This window comes from Megalops cyprinoides, chromosome 10, assembly GCF_013368585.1.
Source record: "Megalops cyprinoides isolate fMegCyp1 chromosome 10, fMegCyp1.pri, whole genome shotgun sequence".
NCBI classification, from domain to species: Eukaryota; Metazoa; Chordata; class Actinopteri; order Elopiformes; family Megalopidae; genus Megalops; species Megalops cyprinoides.
In genome coordinates this window covers 3744747-3771348 of record NC_050592.1, presented here as the reverse complement: position 1 = coordinate 3771348, position 26602 = coordinate 3744747, and the positions used below count along the sequence as shown (strand labels likewise).

General features: G+C 40.3%; 1 protein-coding gene across 1 annotated transcript; it reads left to right on the top strand.

Moving 5' to 3' along the window:
- Window positions 1–5822: 5822 nt before the first annotated feature.
- Window positions 5823–22574, top strand: LOC118784703. Its single transcript, XM_036539089.1, has 5 exons — window positions 5823–5910; window positions 7060–7354; window positions 7879–8036; window positions 21741–22035; window positions 22310–22574. Exons 1-5 carry the CDS (start codon window positions 5823–5825, stop codon window positions 22542–22544), a joined length of 1071 nt encoding a protein of 356 aa, XP_036394982.1. The 3' UTR covers window positions 22545–22574.
- The last annotated feature ends 4028 nt before the right edge of the window (window positions 22575–26602 follow it).

Sequence of the window (26602 nt, the reverse complement as noted above, 5' to 3'; positions counted from 1 at the left end):
AAATGACAATAATGTAATAAGATATTCTGTGTTGTTTAGCCTAATGGGGTGCGCATTCCCCCCCCAGACCTGTGCTCTTCAGTTAATCGCCTACATCGCTGAGCGTATTAACCGTTCTCAAAACCGCATAATGACCTGTGTGTTATCAGCATGCAGCTTGGCTTCCTGGATTAAACCGCATGGCACACAGCGACAGACCCGGCCACGTCCTGCCACCAGGAGCCTGCCAGTCATATTGGGAGTTGGGGGGGCACTGTGGGGTGGGGGGGCAGGGAGGGAGGGAGGGGGGCGATGGGGGGGAGGGGGTTGGGGGGGGAGATATGCACACAGAAGCCTTGCTATCTCGGTCCCGCACGGTGCTGCTCCTCACCGACACACCCTGCGACCCATGTCACTCTCGTGCCGCCTCTCCACATCGGCTTCAATTTCACATCCAGCTGGAGATCTCTGGAGCCGCTCGCTGTGACGGCTGCCTCATCGCAGTCACTCCAGGCTCGGCTCGCAGAGATAGCTGTTTCCAACCCTCTTCCCCCACCTGAGGAGGGAAAGGGAGCACTGTATGTGTGGTGTCCTATAAGAAACATTCTCTCACAAGCAGTGCTGGGAATGGCGGGGGTGAAAGTGCTCTCCCAGAGGTGGATGTCTGCAGGTGCCCACACCTGGACATCATATCACCATGCAGGGAATGACAGACCCGTGCTCAGACCACACAGGTTACATGTAATTACCTGGATATGTGTGTGTGTGTGTGTGTGTGTACTGAGGTGTTGACAGCTGTGTAAAATATGAATTTATGGGCTCCAGCAGTTCACTCAGACACAATTAATTTTTCAGTTTGAGATAAGTTTGTTTCCAGTAGCCAGCAACTTCCTCAGCCCCTGCTTCTGTGGATAAGCAACAATTATTGTTTAAGTGTATTTTTATTTATTTATTGTCAGCATATCTGCATTTAATATCTAATCCATGTCACTCAAGAAATGCTTTCCACTGCTGTGTCACGACCTGACACTCTGCAAGGGAAGTGTGTAATGTACTTGCAGGGCTGCCTTTTACAGAGAGAAGATAAATCAGGTACAAACTCATCAGTCATGGCTCCGCCGTTCTCAGGTTCAAAGCACTTCATAAACCATATCCACATTTAATTGGGGCTGTATAGTTTCAAATGTATGAAGGGAGCTGCTGAATTTTTAGGAGGAAAGGTGGAAAACTACGAATGGCCTGCCACCAGCCGCCTCTAGAACATATTCCCTCTGAATAGAAAAGCATAAAACCTGCATGTTTTGCTGACAAATTACACCAAAAGATTGCCATGCTTGTGTCACCACATGTATATGAAAGCAATCAACCAAGGGCCACACCTGAGAGGCACTGGGACATTAGATGTGACTTGGGGTGTAGATGGTGATAGGGTTTGAGTTATTAACAACATATTAGTTATCATCATACAGTATACTAAAGCCAAAGTACAATACCAACACAAACACAGACTCACACACACACACACACACACACACACACACACAGTGGGTTTTGTAACAGAGGCCTTAATTTCCATTATTTGATGTGCAGCAGGACATCAAAGGATGGACATCAAATGTTTTGTGGTCTCATCTGACCACCAAACCTTTTCCCACTTCTTAGCTGGGCTGCCCCCATGCTTTGTGGCAAACTCCAGACATGATTTGAGGTGGTTCTTTTTGAGTAATGGCTTATTTCTTGCCACCTTCTCATACAAGCCAGTTTTATGCAGAGATCTCAATACAGTTGACAATTCACCTCTGCTCTACTCTCCGCCACTGAACTTAATTCTTGCAAAGTAATTGTTGGCCTTTCTGTGGCTTCTCTCACAAGTCTCCTTCTTACTTGGAGTTTTGAGGGACGGCCTTTTCTAGGCAGTGCCTGGGTGGTGAATTGTAGCTTCCACTACCTGATTATTTATCCAACAGTGTTACACTGGGATATCCAAACAGTAGGATATTGTTTTGTAAATGTAAATGTAAATGTTTTGTACCCTTTTGCTAATTCATAAATTTGTATTATTTTATCTCTAACTTTTGTGTTATGTTCTTAAGTCTTTATTTTCACACCTTTCCTTCAGATTCACAGCCTGGCCAGTGATCCTTAAACAGAGTGAGGTTTCCATCCAGAAAATGTGATAGTCACTTTAATAGCTGACAGTTAAAGGCCCATGGCAAGGCAATTGTGTCCTCATTAGGGCAATTTTTGTTCATCTGTGTAAACGTGGAGCTTCCAGAGGACAGGGACAGTCCAATTTTTTTTTTCTAACCTCTAAACTAATTAATTGTGTGTTTCAGTGTTTTTTAAATAAAATATCACACAGAATGAAATTTCAATGTATCATTTGTAAATAGGAAAATGTAAGAATTGGTAAAGGGTCTGAATATTTTTGCAAGTTACTGTATTTAAAGTCCTCATGCTCAACAAATTCAGACATTGTAACTGTAACAGACACGTTGGCTTTTGAATTGTATAAAGAATAAGGACATCCTTCTTAAAAAGATAAAACTTGGTTTTATGTATGAAAGACTTATACCTGGACCCACAGAATTGTGGGATAATACACAGTTACTATGAAGTTCCAGCAAGCGTAACTGTCGTGCAATATGGCATTTTAATCTGACACTACCACAAGATGACTATCTGTTAACTGATTTTTCAGACCTCAACTTCTCCTTCAAGCCTTATCTCCACAAAGCTGGTATTGCACAGATCTATATTGCAATTTCATAAAGAAATATACCTTCACATGAATTCCCCTACATGAGTGTAAATAACAGGATACAAAAACACATATTCTTACACATATCACACATATTAAGTACTATTCTTTATGTCAGTAGGAATGCTTGCAAAAATAGGTCTGCCATTAAAATTACTGATGTCAACATGAAGCCAGGCTACCTAAACAATCTGCACCACATGAAATTACAGAAACAGAATGAGCAGTATTCTAAAGCAAACCTGCAGGACTTTGGATTTAAACATTATATATATTTCCTCACCTGCACAAATATTCCATATTTTTCAGCACTTTTCTTAGAAAAGTCGGGGACAGGGTGGAGGTAACCTTAAAAATAATCTGTAAAAAGTAACATTGGATGTGGGGAAAAAATGACACTAAAACTAAATAAAGGATCTCAATATTTTTAACGTTGTTTAAACTTTAACATGAAACTCCATTAATTGGTATTCTTCCAATTGTAGCGATGTAGCAAGTGAAGTTGTGGAAGTATTGAATATGATTGCAGTTAGCTGGCTGGTAACACATTGTAGACAAAGCTGTTCACTGTAAATCTTTATTGCAAAACTCCTCTGGAAGTTATATTTGTCTAACTCTTGTCAAACATTGCTTGATAACCAGATAAATATCAAGGTGATTCTGATTGGTTTTAGCCTTGAAATCCTGTCATAAATGCTATAAAGGTTTTTTGTCAAAATTTGTGTTCACTTGTAATTAAAGCAGTCCAGAATCTCAACTGGATGTATTCTTGGTTGAATGTAGCAATAAGCAATGTTCAGTCATGCAGTGGAATTCAATACAATTTCAGGTAAAATCATTTAAGGATTTTTTCAGGGATGGCTGTAGCTCTATTATGGCAGGGTCTCATGTGATGTGTACACCCTGTGGTATCAGATGAAAGGACTCCTGGGATATCAGACCAACAGAAACGGTACGTACACGTACACTTAACCAAAGTGAGTAACCAACGGGAAACAAAAATTCGTTTTTGTTATTTGTGACACCCTCAACCACTTGACTCAGGACATTTTGGGGGGCGGGTTCTTAGGGCATGTGAGCAAAGTTGTTGAGTGGGATGTAGCTGAAGTGCTAACCAGGCAGCCAGCCTGTTTTTCAGACACAGTTACACTAGTCCCAGCAAAGCTGTTTGAAATGTCATAAGACTGTACAGGTTCTGCATAACTGCCTCTGGAAGCAAGCTGCAGTTCAGTCACGCTGTGAAAATGCTAAAGATCAGATCAGTCCTTGACAAACAGAAGCAATTATAAGCAGCTTTTGATTGATTACATAAAGGAGTTTAGGTTTGCCTTGATTTTTTGATTTTACTCCAATGGCTCACACTCAGAGATTGCCCAGCCTGTATGGTCTTACAAGAACGTATTTTACACATCACACTTGTGAGCATTACAGATACTTCTACATAAAACCAGTCCATACATAACAAACATAAAAACAGTAGGTTTTCATATATTTTTGGTATGCAGCAATATACACAACCAAAGGAATCCAATACAATGTTCCAAACGAAAACAGTACTCCTAATGAGATATTTCTTACATAAAATACATTATTTTTCTTTTATCCCACGCTTTGTAAATATAAAAACCAATTTTCTAAAAATCCATTCCAATCTTACCACAAAAGTTCAGGTTGTGCATCAGACATTTTACATTATGATTGTCGTAAGCCATCACAGAGGGGGTAATAAAACACAAAATGAATTTAATTTCCATTTTCCCCCAGATCTTTTTTCCCTCTGGAGTAGAAGTGAACCTACGCATCGCTACAGCCAGAATACCAGGTTGTGCATCAAACATTTTACCAAAAAGAAATAGTCTTAACTTCAGTCAAAATGCAATGGATGATCAGACACGAGGTGAATTTCAGAACTGGTTTCCACAGATAACACAATTTGGTGTGAATTTCTGTGCATCAACACAGCATTGTATGGTTCAGTTTTGCACAGTATTGAAGTTACTATGATCCTTTAAACCCCATCCACCAGCAGCATTGTCCATAACCGGACATACGTAAGATATGTAGAGCTGAGAGTGTGTACCTTACAAGGTGACTGTTGTGCAACTGGGTTTTTTTTTCAACGTCTCACTGGCACCATTTTAATTGTAAATAAACTGCACCATCACTTTTGGATGAAAATCACAGACTCATGATGAGTTCTCTCTTTTATAATATTTAAGTCACACACAAACTCGGTGAAGCCCACATTATAGCTCACTATAACCTCAGACCAGACCAACTCTACGACCTGAAACCACCGACCGTCTTCCTGGCAGGTGAGGGGGACTGGCTGATTTTGAGACAAGTGGTATTCTAAAAAATATTTTCATAGATAATGGGTAATCAGACAGATGATTCATTAGGTCATACTTTATATATTTGAAAGCTGTAAAAATATTGTCTCTCGACGTCTTAGTGCACAGTTTTTAGAGTGGATGTTGTTCATGATAAATGTTCAAATGTTGTTGATTGTTTCAGTTCTAAGTGTATTACAAAGCACAAATTAGAACATTTGCAGTTCATTAAAAATGCACCATTTATGGTTAATCAACCATTAATAACTGTTAGTAAAAGTGTCATTAAGGAGAGAGCCAGGGTTGCTGCATAAATAAAATTCTACACAAGATTACAGTGTGAACTGCTGATATATTTCAAAACATTCCAGTATTATTGTTACATTGTGTGGAAATTGCCCAGTATAGCAATTAGGCAATTCTTGATAATATATTAATAACATTTGTTTGGTAGAGAGATTTATTCTGAAGCAGAGTGATCTTCAGCAGGTGGCACAGGGTGTTCCTCTGGTCTGTCTCTGACGCTGTGATCTCTGCCTCTTTTTACAGGATGAAAGCTGTGTTATCCATGTTATCAAATGTGATCCATTTACACTGCTGGATATGTACAGAGGCAGTTGTGGGTTAAGCACCTTGCCCAAGGGAACAGCAGCAGTGCCCCTGTTGGGAATTGAACCGGCAACCTTTCAGTTACAAGTCCTGCTCCGTAACCATTATGCCACACTGCCACCTCTGCCTCTTTTTACAGGATGAAATCCACAACAGCTATCTTACTGCTCCAGATCTTGGGACTCACTCTGTGTTCAACTGATTCTGAAGACAAAGTAGAGATCAGAGGTACGTGTCTTTCCACACAATGCCACAACAGCCACTTCAGGTGCCCAAAGGTCACCTCTGCCAGCTCTCTGAATGAGCATCACATTAACCAGCAATTATCTTCTAAGTTCTAATCTTTAACCTTTACTGTAGTCACAAGTACAAAAAGGGATCCTAGGCGAGGTGTTTGGCTGGACTCAATAAATGCTCCTTGAAGAACAGATTTAAAAAAATATATTTTTGCAGCTTTGTTGCATTCTGATTAGATTCCAGAAAGAAAAAAAAAAAGTAAAAGGAAAATACTGAGCAGAGTCAATGCTTTGCAGCTGCAGACATTAAATCTGTGCTGGAGAAGACTGCAGCAGAACAAACTGACAAATCAAACATTCAAATCTTGCTTTATGGTGAAGTATAGGAGCAGTTGTCCTCGGTTTTCTGAACAATCACACTCTGTGTCACCATGGTAATGGGTACTGAGAGCCAGGAAAAAGTCAAGACTTCATTCAAGATAGTTGGCACAAAAGACGCTTGCGGTACTTCAGTGAGAAAATTAATCTCAGGGGGTTTTAGCTCACATATCAAGGCCCTATAAACAAGCTTTCTCAGGGAAAATGACTTGTGTCCTTGATACACTAAACATCTTTCCCAGGGTCCATTTTTCAAATACTCAGCTTTTTTTCCCCAAGATAATATTTGCTTTACACACTATGTGAATATTGTAAGGTAAACCAATTATACTTTTTCAACCAGCTGCCCTAAGTGTTCTTTATGTAGGAAATGCTGTGTGTTAGAGCATTGAACTCTCAGACTGAATTCTTTTTTGTTCATTTTTTTAATCCCTTACAGCAGACCATCATCACCCTGAAGGTAATGCCATGACAATACTTCACTAAAAATAATTCAAAAGAAAACAACTACTCGAATATAAAAAGTTAAAAGTAGCATTCTGAGATTTCTGCTGTCTCGTATGTGTGATGCGGCTTAAGTCTTCTCCACCAAATTGCTCCTGATATGATATGGTAAACTGATTCTCTGTTGTGGGTCTTCGAGTCATTTCCATCTACTGCAGAAACTCCAAAACCAGCACCTGTGTAGTGATGCTGGTTAAATCATGTCTACGAGTGCAGTGTGCCTCAATTAACCACTGTATCTGCCCTGTCCTTCCCACAGAGAATGTGGCTTTATTTGGGAAGGCCACTCAGTCTTCCCTTCTACATGGTGGAGGGGCCCCTTACAGTCATGCGAGCAATGCCATCGATGGAAATACTGAAGCAACTTTCCACATGGGAACCTGCACCCACACAGAAACACAGACGAACCCCTGGTGGAGAGTGGATCTGCTGAGGAGGTACCGAATCACCTCTGTTAGCATCACCAACAGAAAGGACTGCTGTGCTGAGAGGATCAACGGGGCCCAGATCCGCATCGGAGACTCCCTAGACAACAATGGCAACAGCAACCCACTGTAAGTATGAACCTTTATCTCAGTAACTTTTAGTGTCACACAATGCAGCCTCAGTTCCCTGCAAGCTTCACAAATCTCCACAAAATCTGTATAAATTTTCTAGTTGGGTAATGGACAGTAATGGAAACTCTGCCTTCCTTAAAATCATCCATTTCCATAGCTTTTTTGTCTTGCTGTTCTTTGCAAATAATTGGGCCAATATGAAAAGGAATGGAACCTCTGTTTAGAGGTCTGTATCAATTTGTAAAATATTGTCTCTAACATCTTAGTGCACAGCTTTTAAATATGGATGTTTTTCATGATAAATGTTCAAATTGTCAATTGTTCTACAACATATTAGAATACAATTGTTTCAGTTGTAAATGTATAACAAACACAACTTAAAATGCACCATTTATAATTAATCAATCAGTAATAACCGTTAGTAAAAGAGTGTCATTAATTTCATCACTTCGTAACGGACTTCTCAGTAAGAGTGAAGAGGAAACTCGGTTTGCTTCTTTGGCCTGTGTTTGTTCTCGCAGGTGTGCTGTGGTTGGCAGTATCCCAGCAGGATGGACTCAGACCTTTCACTGCTCGTCCCCAATGGTGGGACGCTACGTGAATGTGTTCCTCCCCGGATACCAAAGGGTTTTGACACTCTGCGAAGTCCAGGCATCCGCTGTACCTATTCCAGTATGTAGTGGCAACTGTCACAATGGCAGATAATATGCTACAGATAATGTAGACCAGTACGGGAATGTCATCGTTGGTTAGAGAGAGAGAAAGGGAATCATAGGATTTGTTAGCTTTGTTATGTTGCAATCAAATACAATCAATCAGCAATTAAAGCACAGTCAATTTTTAAAATAAAACTTTTACCCTTAAAAAGTGGTTTGTATGTGTTGTTTTTGATTTGCATTGTGATCTTTTTCTAACATATTGCAGTTGCGTACGTAGTAGCCCTGTAGATCTCTGTCCCTAAGGCAATTTAGTGTGCTTCATTCATATGCCAAATAAAGTGTGTGGTAAAAACACCATCAGAGTTGCGTTTCTGTCCTTTAAAGGTTCCACTGTTGCCAGGCACACTAATTAAACGTCCAGGACTAAGTCATGACATCAATTAGGCTACAGAATTTTACCACAGCTCTTTAAATCACCTCCCGCTCACTGAGTCTGACCTGTGGGCGAGGCCACCCCAGCACACTCTCTCATATAATCAGCCTGAGAACTACTCGTAGCTGGAGGGGGTTGTTAGGCTGCTGATGGCTCAACAGGGGATCATATAGCATTAGAATGAGGGACAGATACAGCTACCTTACTGCTATGGATTCCTCAGATCATTCGTTACATTATTGTCATTTAGCAGAGTGACATACATTTACAATTTTTTTTTACCATTTCTTAAGCTGGATATTTACTAAGGCAATTGTACATAAAATGCCTTGCCCAAGGTTATGACAGCAGTGACCCAGCAGGGAATCAAACCAGCAACCTTTCAATTACAAGCCCTGCTCCTTACCACTACTCCACATTGCTGCCCAAAATGTTCAAACTATCTCTTGTCCAATCAGAGTCACCACCAAAGACAGCATAGCCCACACTTTGTGGTCAAGTACCCTCTGAAACATTCTGTTGCACCATCAGAAATTAAAGTACTGCCATCTGTACTTTACCTGCTTCATTTCTCAGAATTACTGTGTGGTCGTCAGGCCTGTTTTCTACAGCCTCATGTAAGGTGAACTCTTCGTCAGTGTAGGAAGGCTGATCTGCCAGGTTTCCTGCCATGACGGGGAGGCCTTTGGACTTGCTTGGATTGACTTTGATCCGTTCTCGCTTGATATTTTCTGGGGGTTTTCTAGCAAGAGCTTGGTGCTGTAATGGTTGAGCAGGAGTGACCCAGATGCAGAAATCGTAGAAAACACAGAAGGGTTTCAAAAGAATCTTTATCCCAAAAGCACAGACTTGGGCACTGGAAAGCTCACAACGCAGGGCAGCTCAAGACTGAGCAGGGAACCAAGCCACAGGCAGCATTTAAATAGAGCAGCAAAACACATAGAGACTAATTACACACAGGTGAAAAAAGTTTAACTAGAGTCGGCACACACAGCTCAGGCACAAACAGGAAGGCAGTCCCTCTGCTGGAAGCTCGGGGGAGCAGCAAGCAACCGGGCCAGACAGGCTGTCACAAAGACACCTGCTGGTTGTTGCGAGAAGCAGTCTCTGAAACTCTGACAGGTGCATGCCGTGGGTGTGGTCAGGGTGGTCAACTCATCCATGTTCTGACAGGAAGCAGGTGCAGCCCAGACCTCAGATAATCTCCTCCTCCTACTAGCTCTAAACCTGATGTCAGATTTTTACTTCGATGGCCGTGGTGAACGGCAAAGGTGAGAGGGTGCATCCTGACCTTGGGCTGATTTCCAGACATTGCCAGGTGCTGGTGTACTCTGGAAGTTGTAAGGCAATGTTGCAGGTCTTGGAGTTAGGTCCTGACAAGATTGGTGGTGTTTTCTGGGACTTGGAAGAACTCAAATGCTTTCCAAAAGAAGTTGAGAGGAGCAGATCACTAAAAACACTGGAGAGATCAAGGAATGTGACATGTGCATCTCTTCCTACTCTGCTGGCGGTTTAAATTTAACACCAGATCACGCTTGTATGTTCTGAGCGTCCCAAAATGGAATACCAGCCCTCTGTACCGACAAAGGTATTCCTCCCCAGATACACTGACACACTTCAGCAGACCACTACAGCAGACCACATTGTACTGCAGCCACTACAATGTTTTCCATGATCTGGTTTTAGTAAATTATTTCAAACGAATCTCTGCGTATGTGCGTTATCATATGTAGAATCATGCATGGTATTAATGAAGCAATATTGGCAGTCATTGACTTTTTTTAAATACTTGGTCTAAATGACATAACACCTGTGCACGAACTTCTTTTTGTGGTGGATGCAGAGAGTGTCTAGTATCATTCATCTTCATCGTAAACCATGCACGACTTCTTTTTGACAATGAATGAATTTCTTGGATAAGTCACCCTAGCATTAGTTGGATAAACTACTCCAGGAAGTGAAGTTTGAAAGAAACACACCGCACTCTAGTGGAGAAAAAGCCCCTCTACAGTGCATATGACCACATCACACCCACCGTCGTGCAGGTCATTTTACATACAGTATACCCGCACTGTCTGTCATAATATATCCCTTTATTATAATTTTCAACAATGAAAAAAATAGAATTTAAAATGATATATTAGTAGTCTATTCATTAAAAAACATTTTTGAGACTGAGAGCCGAAACTGGGTACCAAGATGTTAGAGACAATATTTCTGACAGTTGTCAATCAAGTAACATAATGCATAATTGATCACCTGCTTATCAATGGTCAATGGACATATTTTTTATATATTTAAAATGAGTGAGATCTCTTCGCCTGCAGGTGGCAGTGTTTGTACGGTCTGAGGATGCATAACTACATAAATGCGTTCATCATTGTGATGCCCTGCACTTAATCTGATGCTTCAATCACAAGCATCAGGACTTGTTACAGGTTAGTGAAATGCACTATTCTGTATGCTCATCTGGAGAAATAAGTTACTGTACACTGTGGTCATCCAAGAGTCACCCTGTAGGAGTCACCCTTTAGTCACCTTATAGGAATCCCTTGCGCTGTGTTAACCAAGTGCAATGTGTATCTCAAAACCTGGACTGAACTACCTGTTCACAACATTACGATAATAAGCATTCACCATGAGTCAGCATTTTCATACTAAAATGATGTTACAGTAATGATACAGTTTCTCATTAGGCAACCATGTTGTCAAAAGGAATTAAACAATCAGCTGTATTGCATTTGTCCTGTACGATACAGTAAGTGTGGATTTGGAGGACAAATCCTGGCAGATAAGGTCAGAGAGAGCATGCAGTGAGAAAAGTTGGAGAGGACTAAGCAGCAGCTCCTGAAAGGGGCCATAAAGAGGAAACTTTCCTTTATCTCCCCAGATTTAAGCACTGACTTTTACCAAGGGGATCTCACCACACAACTTTCAGACTGTGCCCTCTGCTGGCTGGCCAGTAGAATAGCACTAGTCTAGCGGTGCCTTCATGTGCCACACCCTGGGGCAGCTATGTTTGATCCACGAGCACAGCAGTCATGTTACTGGCTTACAATTTCGACTTGGTAAATGTTTTCAGAATGTTGCTGTAACACAATATAAAGATAATAGCAACATTCTAAAGACAGTCTGTGAACACCTGTAAAGCTGGAGTATAGCTAATTTCCTGTCATAATTACAACCCAAACCATGTCTGCAGCTGCACCTCCTTGAGGCTAGGGATGTAAACCTCCCTTTTAACAATGGCATGATACAATATCTATACATGTGCAAAGTTATTTGAAAATATATCAAAGAATCCACTGTGATATAATGCAGTATAATGTGATACAATATGTGTTGATACGGTATAACTTAACAAAGCCTTAAAATCATTCTGTGAAATGCAGAGAATCTAGGCATTAGCTTTGCTTCAAGTACTCCAGTGTGATCCAAACTGCTGCATTAATACTAATAAAAATACCGTGACCTTGGATCAATTTTCATGTGCAACGTGGTGGTAGCTGCTTTTGTATCGATACAAATCAGTGTGTAGCTACATCCCTAACTGTCCCTGTGAGCTAGTGCTCAAAGTACAACATACACTGTTTTCCTGCCCTGCCAAAAATGGATTTATACAGACAGCCATGTTCCTCCAGAAATATATATCAATGTAAATGCTTTTGACAGGAGTTTCCCTATAAGTATTAGAAAAAATGCATGTGGGTAAACATAGATTATTTTATTTATGCCTCAGTGATGTCATGACTTAGTCCTGGGCATTTAATTTGTATGCTTGGCAATAGCAGAATCTTTCAATGACAGGGACAACTCTGTGATCACGAAGTTTTTACCACACACTTTATTTGGTGTAGAAAGGAAGCTTGCTACATTTTGGGACAGAGATCTACAGGACTACTTTTTTAAAATGCTTTAAAAGTTTTTTATTTGAAATGCCAGTTGCACCTTAATCATTGATTGCCTGTATTTGACTGCAACATGATGAAGCTGTTAATCCAGCAGGGAAATGCAACCCACTGATTATAATGTTCTCTCTCTCTTTCTCTCTCTCTCTCTCTCTCTCTCTAACCAATGATGAGGGTCTCACCTTGGCCTACAGTATCTATAGCATAATAGCTGCCACTCTGGCCAACAACTGGAACAGGTACAGCGGTGACCTTGACTTCGCAGAGCGTCAACCACGTCTCCTCCTTGGGAAGGATCACATTCACGTAGCGTCCCACCATTGATTTAGAGCAAACGTACTTTACACTGTCCCCGGCTGGGATGCTGTCAATCACAGCACACCTACAAGGGTAAACACACATAAGCGAAGACATCACGTTTGCTCTAACAAGTCGGTTATGATCAAATCTGAAGTAATACAGACCCCTTAAAAGAGGCCAACATTGCTCTTAATACTGACACAACTATTCACAAAGACATGGAAAAACGCATTATCAGTATGACTAGAAAATGACTACACATTTTGTAGAACCAATGATAGAATTAGACATTGTGTGACATTGTGTGCATTGTGTGACACTAAAGCTCATTCAAATGAAGGTTCATATTTACCGCGGATTGCTGTTGCCGTTGTTTGTCAGGGAGTCTCCGATGCGGATCTCAGCTCCTTCAATCCTCTCTGCACAGCAGTCTTTCCTGTTGGTGATGGTAACAGAAGTGATTCGGTACCTCTTCAGCAGATCCACTCTCCACCAGGGGTGGTTCTCCTGTTCTGTGTGGGTGCAGGATCCGAGCGAGAAAGTTGCTTCAGAGTTTCCATCGATGGCATTGCCTGCATGACTGAAAGCTGCCCATTCCCCACGCAGAAGGGAAGACTGAGTGGCCTTCCCATATAAAGCCATATTCTCTGTGGGAAGAACAGGGTGGATACAGCGGTTAATTGAGGCATGGTTTAACCAGCATCACTACACAGGTGCTGGTTTTGGAGTTTCTGCAGTAGTTCTGCAATTTGGTGGAGAAAATTCCAGCCCTTTCATGTATAAGAGAAAACAGAATTCTTAGAATGTTATTTTTAGTGATGTGATATTATAGCTTGCCATTACCTTCGCTTTGGTAACGTTCATACTTGTATGCTGTAAAACATAAAAGAATGAGATCAGTGCTTAATCAAACAGGATGTGTTCATTAGAAACACTTGGTTTATCTTACAATTATCATTTATGCTTAAACTGATTTGTATCTTGAAACAAAACCTCAGCATTTAAAAAATGAATCCAGGGAAAGGTGTTTAATGCAACAAAGTCACACATCATGTTCCCTGAGAAAGCTTGATTATAGGACCTTGATGTGTAAGATAAAACTCCCTGGGATCAAAGTACCACAAGTGTCTTTTTTGCCAACTAGCTTAACATCTTGCTGAATTGACCTACGCCATGATACAGATTGACATACGTTCATCCAATGGTGTGGCTTTCAAAATACTTAGTAACACAGATGGTGACATAACGTGTGATTGTGTCCAGGAAACAGGACAGTTGTTGCAACATTTAAATGTATGATTTGTGCAACCTCCTCCAGCCCAGATAAAAAGTCTGCAGCAGCAAAGTATTGTCTATCCTCAGGACTTTCCTCTCATTTTTTTCATTTCATCTCATTTCCTCTCTAATTTTCCAAAATTAAAATTGAATCATTTCTGTGTAAAAAGCATTTATATACACCTGCTCTGTAATGACCATTTACTGAATCCAGCTAAACACCTCACAAATGAAATGCTCACAGTAAAGGTTAAAGGTTAAAGGTTAAAGGGTAGAAGGTAACTGCGGGTTAAACTGAGGGTCATTCAGAGAGCTGCCTGAGGTGGTATCTTTGGGGGCCTGAAGTGGCTGTTGTGGAAGTGTGTGGAGTGGAGGGTACCTTCAGTCGCCGCTCCCAAGAGCTGGAGCAGTAAGATGACAGTCGTTGCTTTCATCCTGTAAAAAGAGGCAGAGATCACAGCGTCAGAGACAGACCAGAGGAACACCCTGTGCCACCTGCTGAAGATCACTTTGCTTCAGAATAAATCTCTCTACCAAACAAATGTTATTAATATATTATCAAGAATTGCCTAATTGCTATACTGGGCAAATTTCCACACAATGTAGCAATATAATGGAATGTTTTGAAATATATCAGCAGTTCACACTGTAACCTTGTGTAGAATTTTATTTATGCAGCAACCCTGGCTCTCTCCTTAACTGCACTTTTACTAACAGTTAATAATGGTTGATTAGCCATCAGTGGTGCATTTTAATGATGCATAATGTTATAGTTTATGCTTTATTAACCACTTATAGCTGTATCATATTCTAATGAGTGTAGAAGAATCTGTAATTTGTACTTTTGGCAGATATGCTTAATGTTCCTTCCTATGAAGCAAATGAGAGTAAATTACATCCACAGTCAAAACTGGGTAGTAAGATGTTAGAGCAAATATTGTTGACTGCTTTCAAATATGTACAGTATCACCTAATGAGTCATTTATCTGCTTACGCTTTATCTAATGCAAATGTTTTAAAATACTGTTTGTCTCAAAACCAGTGAGCCCCCTCACCTGTCAGCAAGACGGTCCTTGTTTGCAGGTTGTAGAGTTGGTCTGGTCTGAGGTTATAGTGAGCTATAATGTGGGCCTGACAAAGTCAGTGTGACTTAAATACTGTACAAGACAGAAATCATCATGAATCTATGATGGTGCAGTTTACTCACAGTTTACAAAACAGCTATAATGCAACTGAGATGTTGAAAGAAAACAACCAGTTGCACAACAGTCACCTTGTAAGGTACACACTCTCAGCTCTACATATCTTACGAATGTCCAGTCACGGATAATGCTGCTGGTGGATGGGGTTTAAGGCATCATATTAACTGCAATACTGAGCAAAACCGAGCCATACAAGGCTGTGTTGATGCACAGAAATTTGTAGGAAATTGAGCTACGTGTGGAGGTTACGAGCTAGAGCCCATGTGGAGTGAGACAAAAAGGAGAAATATCATATATGTGGATCTGACCAATCAACATCCCAGAGGGCAGACTCACACACAGGCTATTCACTTGGGACATCACTCAGAAACACCAATGAGAACTGTCAGCAGTCTTTAGCCTTCACAGGAATACATTACAATGTGTCTTCGGTGAGAGCAAAAGCTAATTTTTAAATTAGTTTTTAAATTACAAAACAAACAGTCAGTTGATATTTGACACAATCCAAAACACTGCTAAGTCATCTGTCTCCCTCGAAATAACAGGGGGTCAACACTAGCTTTATAGTAAAAGGCATAGCTAGCTAGTTACTATCTCACCAGCATCCAAAGAACATGCTGTCTGACTGCACTGGCATAGATACCTACTTACTGTCCTGCATGCAACCAAACACTCGATGTCTGGTCACAGTGGCATAACAAGCCAACCACTGTCCGGCATTCATCTGAGAACATGCTGGGCTGGACGTGGTGAGAGCAGCAGATGAGGGAGAAGTGAAACAACCACAGAGAGAGAGTGGTGAGGCGGAGAGTTAAGCAGTTTAAGCAAGTCCTGAAGTCCTGAAGTCAAGTAATTAGTGACTCCAAGTTTCACAGTCCAAGTCATGTATGAGAACATTTAGAAGGCTGGAGGAACCTACTATTGCGCATAAAGTAAATACTTTACTGATGGTGTGAAGGATCTTTACAAGGTGCTTCTCAGCACTGCAGTGATAGAAATGGAGCATTAAACTTAAATTTTAAGCAAGTCTTTTGAGTCAGCAAGAAGCTCCAGGTCTGAGTAGTCTCAAGGAACACAGCAAGGAAGTCCAGCAGGAAGTCACGTCTCAGCAATTACAATTAGCATTTTGTCATGACAGTTTGTGGAAAGAAATATTTTTATAGGCTTTCCTCAAGTAAAAACAGCCTAATATATTACATGAAAGTCTGCTATAACCCAATGCAAATATATTAACTTGAGCATTGGTCACCAACCTTTTTTAGCCCAAGTCAGAATGTGAGAGAATCTGGAAAAGTTATGTGAAAAATAAGCCCACAATGTAGTTCCAGCTTCATAATGCCTTTTATTTCTTTACATTACTAATACTAATACTAAATACTAATACTAAATTGTGTAATATTGTGCATTCAGAATTGTGACTGTCACTAACAGGCCTACTCCAGTTTAAAATGTATTATTTCACCAATTGAACAAATGTTTATGCCTACTGATGGGGATATACATATCGTTGAAACTCGTTGTAGATATCCTTGCCCCTTGCCCTCTCATTTAACTGTAGAAGGGTGAGAAAGTCCTCCTTTGCCATTGAACACCATTAGCTGTGCACTGTCTGCCATCTCCAAATCTTCAAATTGCAGTGCAAAGCCCTCACAAATCGACTGGTAGCTCACATTCAATCAGTTGGAGACCACAGACCTAGAATAGCAAAATTGTAGTTTGTTAACGGTGTGAGTGATCTTTATGGATTACTATCAGAACTGCAGCAACAGATATGGTACAGATTAGACACAAAGAGAGTTACACACATATTCTACAATCACTGTTTGTATTACTATGATACAAATCCAAATTTGTGGCCTATTTTTGTAAATCATATTTTATCAATGAAAAAGATGCTAAGGCTTGCTACTTCATTGGTCTGCTTACAAAATCTTCATATCTTCCCTAACAGATGATCTGTTTGTGTATGAATGTCCTATTTTTTCATTTATGAAATGTTTTCATAAACAATGTAAACATAAATATTGTGTGAATCATGTGTTTGGTACAATCAGTTTGAACTTGCATTTAACATTTTGCAATATTGAATGTTAAACACCAATATCTGCAATACTGTGATGTTGAAGGGTGACCTGTAAATATACTGTACTTACTAGTAAGAATAAAACATTGTTTAGAGAAAAGAGTTCGAAAAACAACAAAAAAGGTAACTCCATACTTGACAGTTAGTGATAGATAGCAATCTGCAAAAAATGCAACAGAAAAAGATGTATATCGTGTATTGCAACAACTGAACAACTGAAATATCATGAGATTGCACAAGCTGCATAACTGCCTCTTGAAGAAAAATGTAAAAAAAAAAAAAAACAGATGAATTATCAATAAGCAGAAGCAAGGTTACATTTTACTTGAAAGGTTTTTTGCATTTTTAGATTTAGATTTGTCTTGATTTTTGATCTTTTTCCAATGTCTTGCCAATGCCTGTATGGTCTTATGAGAAGCTATTTTATGTACTGTACCTTTACAGTGGCATGAGAAAGTATTTGCCTCCTTCATGATTTCCTTTTTTTGCATGTTTATCTCACTGAATGGTTTCAAATCATCAAAAAAATGTAATATTAGACTTGCGAAACCTGAGAAAACACAAAACATTATTATTATTATTTGATTCATTTAATAGAAAATGCCACCAATTACCCATATTGCCCCTGAGAAAAAGTAATTGCCCCCTTAGTTTTGAAACAAAGAAATCAACAAAATTTTAGTTGATAATTACATTCAGGTAACTGAACACAGCCAAGCTTGCTTGCAACCAGTCCTGTTGAGTTTAAATGGCATATATACTGAACCTCACTATCAGAGAGAAGTAGTCACTACAAAGCTTCTACAAGCACACAAAGCCACAATCAAAGGAAATTCCAGAACAGCTGAGAAAAAAGTTGTTGAGATATATCAGTCTGGAAAGATTTACAAAGTCATTTCTTAGTTTTTGGACTCCACAGAACCACAGTGCGAGCCATTATTTCCAAATGGAGAAGACTTGGAGTAGTGATAAATATTCCCAGTAGTGGCCAACCTGCCAAAATTTCTCCAGGGGCACAGTGGCACCTCATCCAGGAAGTCTCAAAAGATCCCAGAAACCTTCCAAAGAACTGCAGGCCTCTCTAGCATCAGCTAAGGTCAGTGTTCATGACTCAACAATAAGATTGAGACTGTGCAAAGATGGGCTTCATAGACGGGTAGCAAGGCAGAAACAACTACTCACCAAGAAAAATATCAAAGCTCCTCTCACATTTGCTAAAAAGCACCTGGATGATCCCCAATAATTTTGGGATGGTATTCTATGGACAGATGGTTCAAAGGTGGAACTTTTTGGAGGGTGCAAGTGTTCCTACGCCTGGCATAAAGCGAATACAGCATTCCACTGTAAGAACGTCATACCGACAGTGAAACACGGTGGTCGCAATGTGATGGTGTGTGGATGTTAGGCTGCCTCGGAACCTGGACAACTTGCTATCATTGAAGGAAGCGTGAATTCTGCTATGTACCAAAGAATTCTTAAGAAGAATGTCCGACCATCTGTGCGTGAGCTGAAGCTAAAGCTTGATTGGGCGATGCAGCAGGACAATGACGCAAAACACAGAAGCAAGTCCACGTCTGAATGGCTAAAAAGAAACAAAATTAAAGTTTTGAAGTGGCCTAGTCAAAGCCCTGACTGGAATCCAATAGAGAAGGTGTGGCAGAAGTTCATGCTGGAAGACCTACCAATCAGAGTTAAAGCAGTCCTGCAAAGAAGAGTGGGCCAAGATTCCTACCACAGAGATGTGCAAGGCTCATATCAAATTATAGGAAGCATTTAGTTGCAGTTATTACCACTAAGGATGGTCCAACCAGATATTAGGTTTAAGGGGGTATTTACTTTTTCACATGGATAATATGGGTATATGGCAACTATTTTCTCTGAAGGAACTAAATGAACATTAAAATACTGCATTTTGTGTTTACTCAGGTTCCCTTTGTGCAATATTACATTTTTTTTTTGAAAATCTGAAACCATTCAGTGCTCCACATAGGCAATAATACATAATATCAAGAAGAGGGAAAATACTTTTTAATGCCACTTTACATGAATCCAGTCCATACATAACAAACATAAAAACAATAGGTTTTCACATAACTCTTGGTATACATATAAACAACCGAAGTGAACCAAGAGCTAATCTCGCTTCTCCTTGAATTGAATTGAACCAGGATCATTTCTACAGCCAGAATACCTGTTCTTGGCTATGCACCAATGACCTTTGACCCCCTGTTATTTCGAGGGGGACAGATGACTTAGCAGTGTTTTTGATTGTGACATATATCAACTGACTGTTTGTTTTGTAATTTAAAAACTAATTTAAAAATTAGCTTTTGCTCTCACTGAAGACAGATCCACATATATGATATTTCTCCTTTTTGTCTCACTCCACATGGGCTCTAGCTCGTAACCTCCACACGTAGCTCAATTTCCTACAAATTTCTGTGCATCAACACAGCCTTGTATGGCTCGGTTTTGTAGAGCTGAGAGTGTGTACCTTACAAGGTGACTGTTGTGCAACTGGTTGTTTTCTTTCAACATCTCAGTTGCATTATAGCTGTTTTGTAAATAAACTGCACCATCATAGATTCATGATGATTTCTGTCTTCTACAGTATTTAAGTCACACTGACTTTGTCAGGCCCACATTATAGCTCACTATAACCTCAGACCAGACCAACTCTACAACCTGCAAACAAGGACCGTCTTGCTGACAGGTGAGGGGGCTCACTGGTTTTCAGACAAACAGTATTTTAAAACGTTTGCATTAGATAAAGCGTAAGCAGATAAATGACTCATTAGGTGATACTGTACATATTTGAAAGCAGTCAAAAATATTCTCTCTAACATTTTACTACCCAGTTTTGACTGTGGATGTAATTAATTTCAGTGGCTTTAAAGGAAAGAGTATTTAGCATATCTGATTAAAAAAATACAGATTGTCAATCTTTCTACAGCTCATTAGAATATGATACACTTGTAAATGGTTAATAATGTAGATACTATAGCATTATGCATCTGAGTGTGGATGTAATTTACTCTCATTTGCTTAATAGGAAGGAACATTAAGCATATCTGACAAAAGTACAAATTGTAGATTCTTCTACAACTCATTAGAATATGATACAGCTGTAAATGTTTAATAAAGCATAAACTATAACATTATGCATCATTAAAATGTACCATTGATGGCTAATCAACCATTATTAACTGTTAGTAAAAGTGCAGTTAAGGAGAGAGCCAGGGTTGCTGCATAAATAAAATTCTACACAAGGTTACAGTGTGAACTGCTGATATATTTCAAAACATTCCAATGTATTGCTACATTGTGTGGAAATTTGCCCAGTATAGCAATTGGGCAATTCTTGATAATATATTAATAACATTTGTTTGGTAGAGAGATTTATTCTGAAGCAGAGTGATCTTCAGCAGGTGGCACAGGGTGTTCCTCTGCTCTGTCTCTGACGCTGTGATCTCTGCCTCTTTTTACAGGATGAAAGCAACGACTGTCATCTTACTGCTCCAGCTCTTGGGTGCGGCGACTGAAGGTACCCTTCACTCCACACACTTCCACAACAGCCACTTCAGGCCCCCAAAGATACCACCTCAGGCAGCTCTCTGAATGACCCTCAGTTTACCCCGCAGTTACCTTCTACCCTTTAACCTTTAACCTTTAACCTTTAACTGTGAGCATTTCATTTGTGAGGTGTTTAGCTGGATTCAGTAAATGGTCATTTACAGAGCAGGTGTATATAAATGCTTTTTACACAGAAATGATTCAATTTTAATTTTAGAAAAAATGAGAGGAAAGTCCTGAGGATAGACAATACTTTGCTGCTGCTGACATTTTGTCTGGGCTGGAGGAGGTTGCACAAATCATACATTTAAATGTTGCAACAACTGTCCTGTTTCCTGGACACAATCACATGTTATGTCACCATCTGTGTTACTAAGTATTTTGAAAGCCACACCATTGGATGAACATATGTCAATCTGTATCATGCCGTAGGTCAATTCAGCAAGATGTTAAGCTAGTTGGCAAAAAAGACACTTGTGGTACTTTGATCCCAGGGAGTTTTATCTTACACATCAAGGTCCTATAATCAAGCTTTCTCAGGGAACATGATGTGTGACCTTGTTGCATTAAACACCTTTCCCTGGATTCATTTTTTAAATGCTGAGGTTTTGTTTCAAGATAAAAATCAGTTTAAGCATAAATGATAATTGTAAGATAAAAAAGTGTTTCTAATGAACACATCCTGTTTGATTAAGCACTGATCTCATTCTTTTATGTTTTACAGCATACAAGTATGAACGTTACCAAAGTGAAGGTAATGGCAAGCTATAATATCACATCACTAAAAATAACATTCTAAGAATTCTGTTTTCTCTTATACATGAAAGGGCTGGAATTTTCTCCACCAAATTGCAGAACTACTGCAGAAACTCCAAAACCAGCACCTGTGTAGTGATGCTGGTTAAACCATGCCTCAATTAACCACTATATCCACCCTGTTCTTCCCACAGAGAATATGGCTTTATACGGGAAGGCCACTCAGTCTTCCCTTCTGCGTGGGGAATGGGCAGCTTTCAGTCATGCGAGCAATGCCATCGATGGAAACTCTGAAGCAACTTTCTCGCTCGGATCCTGCACCCACACAGAACAGGAGAACCACCCCTGGTGGAGAGTGGATCTGCTGAAGAGGTACCGAATCACTTCTGTTACCATCACCAACAGGAAAGACTGCTGTGCAGAGAGGATTGAAGGAGCTGAGATCCGCATCGGAGACTCCCTGACAAACAACGGCAACAGCAATCCGCGGTAAATATGAACCTTCATTTGAATGAGCTTTAGTGTCACACAATGCACACAATGTCACACAATGTCTAATTCTATCATTGGTTCTACAAAATGTGTAGTCATTTTCTAGTCATACTGATAATGCGTTTTTCCATGTCTTTCTTTGTGAATAGTTGTGTCAGTATTAAGAGCAATGTTGGCCTCTTTTAAGGGGTCTGTATTACTTCAGATTTGATCATAACCGACTTGTTAGAGCAAACGTGATGTCTTCGCTTATGTGTGTTTACCCTTGTAGGTGTGCTGTGGTTGACAGCATCCCAGCCGGGGACAGTGTAAAGTACGTTTGCTCTAAATCAATGGTGGGACGCTACGTGAATGTGATCCTTCCCAAGGAGGAGACGTGGTTGACGCTCTGCGAGGTCCAGGTCACCGCTGTACCTGTTCCAGTTGTTGGCCAGAGTGGCAGCTATTATGTTGTGGATAATGTGAGCCAAGGTGGCACCCTCATCATCGGTGGCAGAAGATATTAGAATCAGTGGGTTGCATTTCCCTGCTGGATTAACAGCTTCATCATGTTGCAGTCAAATACAATCAGTCAACGATTAAATCACAATCAGTGTTTAAAATAAAAACGGCAACAATCAAAAGTCTGCGTGTGTTGTTATTGATTTACGTTGTGATCTTTTTCTAGCATATTGCAGCTGCGTATATTATGGCCCCGTATATCTCCATCCCAGTACATTTCCATTTATACACTGCACTACAGTGTGTGGTAAAAACATCATGTCAAAAGTTGTTTTGACCTTTAAAGTTTCCACTATTGCTAAGCACACTGATTAAATGTCCAGGACCGTCTAAGTCATGACATCACTGAGGCTACAGAATTTTCCCCAGACCTGTATATCACCTCCTATTCACAGAGTCTAACCTGTGCGCACCACCACCCCGTTAAACATTTTACTTTGCCTGCCTCCTTTCTCAGTATGACTGTGTGTTCATCTGGACTGTGGTCCTTGCTCTCCTGTAATACAAATTTTCTCATTGTGCTCATGCAAAGAGTGAAATGTTTTGGGGTTTTTTTTTTAAGAGAGTGAATGTGTTTTTTCTTAAGAGCAAGCATTTCAAAATGAAAATATAATACTCGGTAGCATTATTTACTGGCTGTACTTGCTCTAAAACCAAGAAGCAGCCACAGTGTAACAGCATATAATCTGTCAACGTTTGAAAAAGAAAATACACAACATTTTCAAATACTGTATGGCCAAAGAAGGGAAATTGCTGACTAATTACCCCGTCTATCTCAGACGTTAGCAAACTAGTTAGGCTGCTTGCTATCACATGTGGTACATAGCCAGCCTCAATAGCTAGATAGACTACAGCTACAAGTTAACAAGCTGTCATCAGCTCTTGACCCTGTGCCGTTTTCCCTTTTTCTGCATAGCTAAAAACACAACAATTTTACCAACATAATCTATGTTTACCCACATGCATATGAGATGTTTGAGATTTGAGAGTTTGAGAGTGAACATGTCCCTTTTAGTTTAGTGGCAGAAAGAACCAGCAGGTAGACTGCTAATCAATTTCCCCAGCAACAACACCAAACCAAACACCAGAACTGTCCAAAACACAAGCCAAAGTCCATTAGAAAAGAGCAGGATTCTTTCACAAACAAGAATCATATGCATAATGTGCACGTAAGCAGCATAAATGCCCTCCTCAGCTCCCTTCTCTGAGAGCATCAGCAGAGTTTCCTCCTTGGAGTAGTGATGGGCAGTGTGTGATGGTCTTGTGGAGCCCTTGTATGTGTTGGACTTGCAAACCAGGTGCATTTCCACGAGGGTGGTGAATTGGCCATATAAAATTATCTATAAAATGTTAGCCTTCTTCCTTGCTTGATTTATTGATTGATTCACCGATTGACAGACAGCTGGTTAATGACTGTCTGTGGTAAGCCAAAGCTGTAAAATCAGCTCATAGCCAAATCGATGAAGCTTAAATGTTTAAATGTAAACTCCTGATTGGCTAAGAGTCTGGGAGAAAAGACAGAAAAACAGCACACAGGGGGCTGCTCCATGACCAAGCATGGCAAACATTTCCAGTAGCAAGTCACATTAAAATGTTTTAGGGCTGCACAGGGTCACAGAGGCCTCCCACTATTAAGTACCAGCAATTACACCAAAATGCCAGTAATAATGTACACAACAAAATAAGTCTGTTCCAGTGGAGTAAATTAGGTGAAAGCCCACACATAAATCTTCAGCTGTGTGCCACCACAGTCACAATAAGTAATCCCATGTAAGTACCCTGAAAATTCCCAGTAAAGTCTGTTAAAACAAGGGCTGTCTTTTCGTGCTTTGCCAAAAAAGACGGTCTTCACGCTGGGGCGTTTTTGCATCACTGTCTCGCTGGGGAGTCTCGGTTACTGGTCAAAAACACAAAGCGACCCTAAAAAAACTCAAAGGGGTCACTTCGCACCGTGACAACTACAAGAAAAATTTAGGCTATGGGAGCGGTGCCATATGCTAATGAAATTTTCTCGCATGTGTCTGTTCTCTTTTTTTCCAAAGCTTTTTTGTCTCTTAGCAGACCGTTCACGGCCAAGTTTGCTAATGCCAGCGTGGAATTCTACTGTGAGGGAATCTGACCCTTTTCTAAAAGAAAACGAGAAAATGATAGTTATCTGTCACATTATTACATTCTTTATGCATTTTAACATTTAATAATGAATAACCTTTAATCTGTCAGCTCCTCCCGGCGTGTCTCCTGTATTTGTTTTTTTTTCCTCTGTAGCGGCCACTAGGTGTCGCTGTATGGTCACAGAAAAGGGCGTTTTACTACAGATTTCACATCAATTTATGATTAACCAATTCAATCTTGAGCCAGAAAAAGTCCAAAGAGGGAAATTTCATCTGGCCCATAGCTTTTCTGCTCCGCAACTAGTCTCCGAAACTCTATCTGATATATTCATGTATCCGGTTATGTGTCCCTTAATATTTATTAGGTGCTGTTTCATTGCCTTGAACAGAATTAAATCCGAGAATAGTCTAGTCTTTCATGAGTTGAGTCATATTCATCATAAGCCACAAATCCGCGGATGGAAAGCAATTCAGTGGGTCTTGCAGGTAAAGGCCAGCAGCATCCCAGGGTGTGAGAGAGAGCTCTGCAGCACTTGGGCGGGTGAATAATCGCACTCCTACAGAGCTCCTCTCCTGGGATTATCAGATACAGTGGAGCCACACCTAATTACTGCAACACAAGCAGCCCAGCTTCTCACCACACAGACAGCGCCTGGGACTGACCTCCAACAGGGGCCTGCATTCCACGGACGAAACGAAAACACATGGAATAAATGCGTGGGATGCTCACCCGCTCAGCCGAGCCCATCTGTCTCCACAGCAGGCACGGGCAAAACCCCGCTGGCCAACACTCTACAGACACCAGACTTCTGTCTATCCAGAATGCAGTTAAAAACAACGTAAAAAAATAAGGTATAAAGTGTGGAGACGCGGCTACGAGCAGAATTTCATTACATTACACTCATTTAACGGACACCTTTATCCAGAGTAATGTAATGTAATGTAATGCTTGTAATGTCTTTAACCCTTACCGCTGTGCTACTCTGCTGCCCTATGAATGTAGAGATGTGTAAGCAGATACTGCAAAACCCTTAAATCAAAGCATCTTCTACAACAGGCCATTTTATCCCATTTTCAGTGCCCCAGTCTCCAAAAATATTAGTCCTGAGGAGTGAATACACAGGCGCAAGTGGTATCATGCTTTTACCTGAGTTTCTGTTAGCAGTGAGAACCAGTTTCACTGACCAGTCAAAGCCAGTGCATTCTGTTACAAAGATAATTATTACAAAGTCTTTTTACAAAATCTACCTTTACAGTGCTTCTGAAATGGGAAGTGCAGAAGTGGAAGAAACAGATGCAGAATAACCTGACCTCGCAGCAAAAAAAGAAAATGGCTATGAAAGGGCTATGAAAACACCACCAAATGTTGAACAATGAAGTGCAGAGACATTTGGAGGCTGCTCAGATGTGTGTTATTGACATGGGGGGGGGGGGGGGGGGTGTAAGAGGGGGAAATCCTATTGGGGACATCTGAGCATTGACATTCGATCACCTGTCACTTCCTCTCCCTTCCAGGAAAGAAAAACTCCTGTGCACTTGTTTTTGAAGTTAGAATGCACATAACACAAAACAACACCTCCGTCACTTTGTTCTCTAATATATTGAGACTAAGGGAAAACACGATGAAAATGTCTCGAGCATTTTATCTAAAAAAAAGTGCAGTATCAGGAACTTGGCAAGCTGTCAACCAACTTTCCTTTCAGATGGATGGATCGCCATTTGCTCCGTGTTGGGTTCTGCATATTCAGCTTCAGTTTTTTTTTTCCCAAGTTTGATGGACAGTTCTAAATTTAATATATTTTTTAAAAAAATTCGGATGGACTTAATTAGGACATTCAGGATGGGGCTTTCAAGTAACCACTACCAGAATAATAATGGTAATAATTCTCTTTTCAAAATCCTGTAAAAGTACTGAAAAACAGACATGTACAACACTGTCACAATGAAAGATA

Excerpts from the sequence above, each read along its gene's own strand:
- LOC118784703 (XM_036539089.1), top strand. The coding sequence starts at position 5,823 with ATGAAATCCACAACAGCTATCTTACTGCTCCAGATCTTGGGACTCACT. Across the intron at positions 7,355-7,878 it reads AATGGCAACAGCAACCCACT|GTGTGCTGTGGTTGGCAGTA; the intron begins GTAAGTATGAAC and ends TTGTTCTCGCAG. Across the intron at positions 8,037-21,740 it reads TGTACCTATTCCAGTATGTA|AGAATATGGCTTTATACGGG; the intron begins GTGGCAACTGTC and ends TTCTTCCCACAG.